General features: G+C 38.0%; 1 protein-coding gene across 1 annotated transcript; it reads left to right on the top strand.

Moving 5' to 3' along the window:
* The first annotated feature begins 4,316 nt into the window (after window positions 1–4,316).
* LOC118751270 (farnesol dehydrogenase-like) lies at window positions 4,317–7,631 on the top strand. Its single transcript, XM_036486052.1, has 2 exons — window positions 4,317–4,995; window positions 7,227–7,631. The coding sequence occupies exons 1-2, from the start codon at window positions 4,420–4,422 to the stop codon at window positions 7,401–7,403; spliced, it is 753 nt and encodes a 250-aa protein (XP_036341945.1). The 5' UTR covers window positions 4,317–4,419; the 3' UTR covers window positions 7,404–7,631.
* The last annotated feature ends 2,243 nt before the right edge of the window (window positions 7,632–9,874 follow it).

Here is a 9,874-nt window from a genome sequence, read left to right as displayed (position 1 = left end):
TCTTATCTTGTGTAGTTTATAAATCCTTAAAAATCACCGCGAACTCTTAGTCACTTGAGCTTGTTTTAATTTCTACAACTGGATTAAAAAATTTTCCAAATTTTTTTAATTTTGTTGAGAATTTCTTTTATAACGCTTAAGTTTTTTCTTGTGTGTCATTTTTTCTGGTGTTGCCGTAACTCTACAATTGTTTTCAACTAGTTTTATCATGGGACACTTATTAACACTTTGCTCTCAAAAATGTATACCTCATGTCTGTGCACCTGACAAATTATCAAGCTTGGCTATTTGTCTAAAATTTGGGCCTAAAACTATGCCGACAAATCCTAGTCTGCATATTGCTAAATTTGTTGTGGATTTTTCGCAGCATAGTTTTAGTCGTAGTTATTTTGACAAATAGTCAAGCCTGACAATTTCTCAAGTGCAGATTAATATAACCAATTAAAAATTCAAAAATGCGGCTCAACTGGTCTCTGCTAATCTTATAAGCTTTCATTAAAAAAAGCTATTAATCAAATTGGTTCAAAAACGAAGGCTTCAGTGAATTATAAACAGTAAATGTCAGTTTTGAACCACTGTGCTTGTCATTTGACCGTCTGCGTAGCAGGCTTTGGTCAAGGAGAAAAATGAAAGTAAATGAGAACAAATCGTGTTGCTGCTGAGATTACTGCAGAGGTTCAAGAAGTGCAGCGGTCGAGTTGCCGAGTGTGAGCAGTCTGAGGAGAAACATTGAACATTTAGCATCAGTTAACCCCAACTGTTGACACCCAAAATATTGGAGCCAGAAGAATGTATTATTGACTTAAACACTGCTTTTTTGGCTGCAGTTTTCACTAGCTTTAACGCTTCGGAATTTTTTGCCATTCATGATGAGTCAGAGCCTCTTATTGCTCATTAAAAAGACATTTGGACTGGAGTTGAATATGGGTAATGGTCACAAGTTAGCCACTTTTCCTATTGCAGTTATGAGCCCGGACCAATAATATGATGGAGGGTTTAGGAGGTTTTAGAAAGCGCAGGGAATGTTGGGATTATTATTAAGGGGGTGATATTTTGAAGTAACGGGTGATTTTTTTGAGGTTAGGATTTTCATGCATTAGTATTTGACAGATCACGTGGGATTTCAGACATGGTGTCAAAGAGAAAGATGCTCAGTATGCTTTGACATTTCATCATGAATAGACTTACTAACGAGCAACGCTTGCAAATCATTGAATTTTATTACCAAAATCAGTGTTCGGTTCGAAATGTGTTTCGCGCTTTACGTTTGTTCAGCGATGAGGCTCATTTCTGGTTGAATGGCTTCGTAAATAAGCAAAATTGCCGCATTTGGAGTGAAGAGAAACCAGAAGCCGTTCAAGAACTGCCCATGCATCCCGAAAAATGCACTGTTTGGTGTGGTTTGTACGCTGGTGGAATCATTGGACCGTATTTTTTCAAAGATGCTGTTGGACGCAACGTTACGGTGAATGGCGATCGCTATCGTTCGATGCTAACAAACTTTTTGTTGCCAAAAATGGAAGAACTGAACTTGGTTGACATGTGGTTTCAACAAGATGGCGCTACATGCCACACAGCTCGCGATTCTATGGCCATTTTGAGGGAAAACTTCGGAGAACAATTCATCTCAAGAAATGGACCGGTAAGTTGGCCACCAAGATCATGCGATTTGACGCCTTTAGACTATTTTTGTGGGGCTACGTCAAGTCTAAAGTCTACAGAAATAAGCCAGCAACTATTCCAGCTTTGGAAGACAACATTTCCGAAGAAATTCGGGCTATTCCGGCCGAAATGCTCGAAAAAGTTGCCCAAAATTGGACTTTCCGAATGGACCACCTAAGACGCAGCCGCGGTCAACATTTAAATGAAATTATCTTCAAAAAGTAAATGTCATGGACCAATCTAACGTTTCAAATAAAGAACCGATGAGATTTTGCAAATTTTATGCGTTTTTTTTAAAAAAAAAGTTATCAAGCTCTTAAAAAATCACCCGTTATATTAGCAGGGTCGCTGATAGTATTTTTCCAGTATCACATGACTTTTGGTTTTTTTAGTCGCGATTATTTAGTCTGTAAACAATAGAGGTGCAGTCAGGAATTTGGTCGGAGGATCTCTGTCGTTTTTGTAACTCTGCGAAGGCGACACTACTGTATTTGGTCCTTGAGTGTGACGCAGTACCAAGACGGTAGGCCAAATATTCTGTAGTGATTAGGCAGTCCAAATTGCTGTCTAATGCCCAGCGCTTTGCGGTTTACTCAAGCTTCTACTCATTCAGACATTTTTGATCCATCTGTGTAGATATTATGAGTCGTGTTACCAAGTGTCATACCCTTGCGCCACCGTACAATTCTTCTGTCCAATAAGCTGGTATATAATTTCCAGCTGGATAGCTGATTTCAACTTGCTTCAGGATTGAAATTTTATTCGATGTTGTCCATCACATTAATGTCGCCTAGAGCAATATTGATCAAACTGCGGCTGGGTAGCACCGGGGCATTCGCGTAGACGATAGATCCCAAGAAAAGCCCAACATCTTCTCGCACGCGCTGTCTCCTTTTCCGTAGCAGTTTGTTGTTCAAGATCACCCCAGTCTGGAAGATTCAGTTCGGAGTACAGATGGGCACGGGACTAAATATTAAATTCAGATTTCGCCCATCCCGAAATTAAATTTTTAAGTTCCGAGCCCGCCCATCCCGACGTTTTTCAGATTTGCATCATCATATTGCTAAGAAAAATTCTTGTACTTGAATTTAATTTTGTTTTGCTGTTCGTCTTTTTCTCAATAAAGCATAAAAAGTGCTTATTACATACAAAATTTTTAGGAAGATTTACTGAATTTCATCCGGCCTGCAAAATTTTAAAAGACCTTCCCGATACCGGCCATCCCACCTATTTCGAAATCAGTAACGTGGGTCTTGCGGGTTCCGATATCCCGTGCCCATATCTAGCTCGGAGTAATCTAGCTTCTGGAGACTAAATGCAAGACCCATGCACTTTCTTCTGAAAATAACCGTTTTGTCTGCTTTTTGGAATTTGTGCACATATTAGGTTAGGATGGAATGACTAGAGAGAGATGAGTGTGACACCATTTCGTTAACATAATGAAATTTGATAATCCTCGTTTGGTATTGTCTCAAGAACGCCACGCAAGCTAGGCTTCGCAGGGGGGATTTCTCTAACGTTCGCTTGCTACTTTTGTGGTGCTGTTCCTAAGAGAAGAATGGATGGAAGGCATCCTCTCTGAGCTTTCCGTCGATGTTGGAGTCATAAGTATACATACATGTTTATAGCGCTCCTAATGTGGCGAAGCCACCTGTTCCTGTCGTGTAGAGTTGGTGGTGAAGGTTGGGGAAGGTTTTTGCTGATATGAAGTACTTGCAGTTATTGGTATGGGCGCCATCGTCCTTCAGATTTTCGACTGGACAGGCTGCAATAATGGCTAACTCTAGAGTAATTACGTCAAGCGGAGGCAGATATTAAATCGCATGCATAAGTATTACTCAAAAATTAATTTCACGGGTTTGTAAAAGATGATTTTTGCTGGCCTTCTGGTCTTACGGTCATTCTTAATAATGGAATAGCTTTATTTCTTTATTTAAAAATAAATATGTACATAACCAGTGGGAAATTGTAATGTATAGTAATCGAAAAAATAATCAGTTAAACAACCCTTTTCACATTCGAAAATGCATTTTTTTCCCAGGGCGATGTCCTAAGAAAAGTGGAGCATTCAATTTTGCATTACCTAATATCGTGAAATGAATGTGTTTTAATATGAAATTTTTGGAACTTTTTGAATATATTAGAAAGCTGATTACATAGTTTGCAGTAATATTATGGAGAACTCATAAGAAATACATTATATTATTTATCACGCATATAATGCATTACTACTTTTCCGACTGGGTATGTATGCAAATTGATCTTTAAAGCTTGCGTGTCACCAATGACTGGTTACATATTTATTGTTGCAATATTGTTATAAGATCTTTAAAGAGTATGTAAGCGACTTTGAATTTTTTGTTTTGCTTTTCATTTTACTCTTCACAGCATTGGTTGCGCATTTTTCACTCTTGCCTCCACTTATGCAAAAGCATTGTAAAGTCACTGATATATGTAACTCTGAAAATTGATAGTGGCGGCTTGGGTGTTCACGACTATTACAGCATCGAAAGCGGTTTTGCGGTGACGCGCATTACAAGCAGGAGATTAATACTCTGTTTTAATCATTTTTCTTACACACCATTTTCAAGTATTTTTTGTATCGCACTTAAAAGGCAGTGTGCATTAAAAATTTCTCGACAGTAAAACTTCAACATTTGGCCGAGTAGGATGTGAATATCGTTAAACTCAAAAAGTAAAAAAATAAACGCTTCAGCGAAAGTTAAATTCAGCGCGGCCTTAACGGTAGAAACAGTAATGGAGCAATTAAAGTCGAAATTGGCGGTGGTGACCGGCGCCAGTTCGGGCATTGGCGCTGCTATTGTGCGCGATCTAATTGCTGCCGGCTTAATTGTTATCGGTTTGGCGCGACGTTTCGAACGCGTCGAAGCGTTGCGCCACGAACTTCCCACCGTTGAACAGCGTGAACGCCTGCACGCTATTAAATGTAACATTGCCGATGCACAGGATGTAGCAGAAACATTTACGCGCATCATTCACGACCACGGACCAGTGCATGTGTTGATCAACAATGCTGGTTGTTTGCGTACTGGACAATTGGCCACCATGGCTGCGGACGAAGTGCAGGAGGTGTTGCAAACGAATGTTATGGGCGTGGTCAATTGCACCCGCCATGTGTTTGCCGCTATGCGGGCGCATCACATCGACGGTCACGTGATACTGATAAATAGCATTTGCGGACACAAGGTGCCTGTGATACCGGGCCACATGCCGACCTTGAACATTTACCCGGCCACCAAGTTTGCACTCACTGCGATTAACGAGATTTATCGGCAAGAGTTCAAAGAGTTGGGCACGCGCGTTAAGGTGACGGTGAGTGGGGGGTGGGGAGTGGAAATGGGTGCGGGTGCGGGTGTGTGGGCGGTGGGCGGTGGAGTGGAGTGCAATGAAGTAGCAACATCGGATTTAAATTTCAATTTACAAGACTTAAATGTAGCGTAGTAAAAGTGAAAATCGAATGGTTGCAAGCGAAAGGTGACGAAAAAATAAATTGCGAGCATTCAGTTGGAAAAGTGAATTAAATGGTTCAATTGAAATTGCGTTCAAGTGCGGTCAATCTTTATAAAAATTTAAATATTCTTCAAGTAAAAGCGCAGATAGTCATGGCTGGTTGGGTACACTGTAAGTCGCCTGATTTTGGCTCTATTCAAAAGATTTATGGGCAAAGAGCCTGACCTACCTAAGGGTCCCCATTCGTTCCCCAGTACTTATTATATAGGCCAGAAGATTAGCCATCCTGCATTTCTAAGACACCCTTCAGTCTAAACTCTCCTTAAGTAACCTGGAGATTATCATCCAGTTGGATATCCGATAAGCTCTGATGGCAGCTTGGCTGTCAGAAAAGTACAGGATGATTTCGATATCGGATATCGCCGGAAATTTGACCTCATTATTTCGCGCGAAAATACGTCCTGTGAACTTCGCTCGCAATAGGGCCATTGTTTCATGCGCTGTGTCGCAAGTGCCACCATGCTGTTGTCCAAGTTCATGACATATAATTCAGGCCATAAAAAGTTTGTTATCATGCCTTGATAACGTTCAGCGTTCACCGTAACAGCGATACCGGCTTAAAAGCTGTTTCCAGCTCTCAAGAAAAACCAAAACTTCATACAAAATTACACACAAATCAGAATGTCGTAAATCAGTTTGCAGCTCTCAGCTTTGCCGCTAAAGCTTAGAATACAGCTCTCCAGAAAAATCACAAGAAATATGTTTCATTATTTTGTTGGTTGAAATAGCACTTTTCCTCTGCGGTAAACTTGCTTGAACAAATAAATATACGAGTTTTTTTTTTTAGAGCTGCAAACTGATTTAAGATATTTTGATAGAAGAAAATTTCGTTTTCTTTAGAGCTGGATCTAAATCTGTATCTGCTTAGTTGAAAATGTGCCCCATCGCCCATGATGATTTGTTTTATTTTTACTCGGCATCAACTACTTATTGTTCAGGCATCCAATTGATAAATATGGGGTGCTGCAAATGGTCTCTGGGATTCAGTTCCTTTGTAAATTGAATTTTATACTCGCGATAAAATCCGCTCAACGTTGCTGTAGAGAAGATTAAATTGCTGTGCACGATGATGAGTTGAAGGTGTCGCGGCCTGGTCCACACTTTGTTCCACAGTAGCAATGTTTTCGGCCGAACGACCTGTACAAAAATGCGTTTTTCGCCGACTTTTGCGTGGTGTTCAACTGAGTATCGCCCCACGACTAAGTTTGCCAAAGCCTGTACCAATTGTCAAAAAATAAAAAAATAAAAAAATAAATCAATAAAACATCACAAATAACACAGCAGCAAAGCGTATATAGTGGCATGAACCTAACTAACAAGTTACTTAGCATCTTTGAATGACGATAAGTGCCTAGTCGCCATAAATATGAAAACTGCATTGCAGTACGGTCCTTACCCGACATTGATAAAGCCTATCAGGCCTACATTCAGCGAGATTTTGCGAGATTGAATGTTTTACGAATCTCTGGAATATTGTATTTCCTCATTGCATTGACAGTGCTTAACTCAATCTTTGACTGAACAAATTATCTAAGCCAATTTATACAGAAAATTTAATGCGATTTAAGTCTATGCGTCAGTTCCGCAAGCAATCTAAATACATACACACACACTTAAAATAAATTAAGCAAATGAGTGCTTAAGGCGACGAGAAATTCCACACAGGTTTTGTTAACTGGAAAGCGAATAATACTGCAGACACGACTTGTATTTTGATTAAAGAATATTCTACTTAAGAATTCAGTTAAAAAATGCCCTATCTCAGCTGCCGATCCAGAAACGTTCTATCTCAACATTTAAAAAATATATATTTTCAGTTGAGTTGCACCAAATTCTGAGATAGGGTGTTTCCAATAAAATTATGAAAAAGAGGCCGTTCTTTAACTAAATATTGAAGTAGGGTGTTATTGAAAAGTTTTCTGAGATAAGGCGATTTTGAACCGATCGATCTTCCACTTAGCCGTCGGATATGCACAATGTTTCTTCAGTAAAATTAAAATAAAAAAAAATTTATTATTTTGAATTCTTTCCAGAGCATTAGTCCCGGTCTCGTGGATACGGAACTTATATCAGAGCGGCAGAAAAAGATTGTGGATGGAAAAATCCTACGTCCAGAAGATGTTTCAGGCGCCGTTATCTATGTGCTCTCACAGCCACCAAATGTGCAAATCTACGAGCTAATAATGAAACCGATGGGAGATATGATATAATATGTATATTTTTGCAGCTCTCTTCTGCATAAAAATTTAATAAAATGCTTTTACTATTATCAGACAAAAGTGTAGTATGTATATACTTACATATGTACAGTGGGGAGCAAAAATGAGTACATGGTGACTTTTGTTAAATATTTGCAAGGTTTTTAAGGTTAACATTTTTTCGTTATCTATTTTTCATTTAATGCTTTAACTAAAACCAAATAAATCAAATTTTCAAGTTTAATGCAGAGTTCAGAAAAATTCAATAAATGTTAATTAAAATTTTGAACATTTTATTCTGAATTAGCAAATGTTTGTGTATGCAGTTTTATATCCTGTTAAATTTTAGTATAATAAAGGGCCGGTTTTAAGCGGCTAAAAAACCGTGTAGATTTTTAATATTTTTTTTTAGCTGACGTCAGTCATATATTTAAATTGCATGTTTCATATGAAAAAACTCACAAAGGCCTTTAGCAAAAAAATATTAAAAATCAAAGCGATATTATAGCCTAATTACACTAAATTTAATAGGCTATAAAACTGAAAATGAAAATTTTTTCTAAGCTTTTTATAAAGTTTGAAAGTCTGATTTATATGGTTTTGATTGATACACGAACCATATTAAAAAAAAAAAAAAAAAATAATAATAAAAAATTTTAACTATAAAATCCCTGCAAATATTAACTAAAAGTCACCATGTATACACAATGATTTAAATACATACATACATACATTTCATAAAATCAGTCTAAGAAATTTTGGAGAGCTATTTATGTTTGTAGAGAAATGGGCGTTGCAATTTTATTCAAAGTAGAGCTCTAAGAGTTTATACATGTATTTATATTAAAAGTTAAATTTTTAAGATATAATGTGATTGTGTTTGTATCCTGCACAAAGGGTATGTTTTCGCAGTAAGCGTTTTGTCAGTTTCCTGGGCATCGTTTGTAACGTGAGATTCTGCAACAACTTACGTTTTCTGACAAAAAGTAAACATGGGAACGCATTTACATTTGCCCAACGTAAAAAGGCCAAAATATGAAGGAAAAATTTCTGGTAAGTATATTTTCAGGTATTTTTTTTTGCATTATTACTGCATCAAATATTAAATCTACTTCCTTTAGCAACAATAAAAGCGGTTGTACAAACCTTTAAATGAACTAGCGTAGTATGACTTTGCTGTGAAGTCACCTTTTTTGCAATATTTACGAAGAAATGTGGAAAATTTTAATAATAAAGCAATGCCGGTACTGCATGCGACGCTTGCTTTCTACATACATACATACATACTTCCGCACAGCACACAGGCTGGTCTGCTTAAGCAGGCAGTCAACTTGTCACAAAGCTAAAAATAATATTGAGAGCCTTTCAATGGTTGCCTCTATGCCGAAGAATGCAGCATCTGGTATGTGGCAATAATAAATAGGAAGATGATGACGGCACTGGCTTACCTAGTTATGTAAAATTTTTCTGAAAATGTTTTCCATTTGGAAATGCCATAAAGATAAATATGTTTTTTTAAGTATTTTTTATTTACTATGCAAAATGAATAGCGGGCATATTTGCCTAGAAAACAAGAAATATTTACTGATAGTTGCTATTTTGCTTTTTTAGCCAACGTCTTCCGTGCCCGTCCATAGCCAGTTCTGCCGTTCAATACACCTCAAGTGTCGACAAAAGTGTAAATGAAACCTTTGTGGTTGAAAGAGAACGCTAGCCTCAATGGGGAGATCAGAGAATACTGCTTGTAAGCAACAAATAAAATCTTGTGTAATAGTTATGTATGCATTGGAAAAATAATGTTATGTTACGTTATGTCGGCAATGCTTAAGTTTTATAGGCGTACTGATTAAATTTCAGAAAAACTGCATACTCGTATTTGAATTTATCCCAGCAGAGCTGGAGAGAATTTATGAAGTCGATGTATCCAGACGTCTGACCGTCCACAAAGCAAAGCTGAAATTGTGTCTCTGTGGGCAAACCAATACGGTGCATAAGAGGTCGCAGTCCTAGCTTGCAAGCTGAAATCAACTCTTTTTAGTTGATTATTGTCATTCTCGCACAGGGATAACCAAAGTGTCAGGCCTGTCTATAGCCTGCTACCGCTTTGCAGTACTTAGGTTAGGTTTTACACCATAAGAGGTCTTAGATGGACACATTCAGTGCCCATAGTGTTGCCACTGTTAAAAAATATTGCCGTTCCTTTAAATTCCGGTACTTACAGTTCAGAATTTATCCACTCAGGAATTAGAGGACTCAAAGTACTTGACCGATTGATTCCAAAAATTGGTTTCGGTCCTACAAGAACAGCTGCTGAGCCTTCTCTTGCCAGTTCGTCGGTGACCTCATTCACTTCAAAAACGCATAGCCCTAGTACCCAGCACAGTGTTACCATGTCTCTCACTACCAAGAGTTGAATAGTACCAAAATACTCATTTATAGGCTAGACGGGGAGAGGGACTTGGAGGAAAATTTGCATTATTCTG

The sequence above is a fragment of the Rhagoletis pomonella genome, unplaced genomic scaffold (genome assembly GCF_013731165.1).
Source record: "Rhagoletis pomonella isolate Grant_MI unplaced genomic scaffold, Rhpom_1.0 Rhpom_scaffold_00625, whole genome shotgun sequence".
Classification (NCBI taxonomy): Eukaryota; Metazoa; Arthropoda; class Insecta; order Diptera; family Tephritidae; genus Rhagoletis; species Rhagoletis pomonella.
This window is presented reverse-complemented; position numbering and strand designations above follow the sequence as displayed.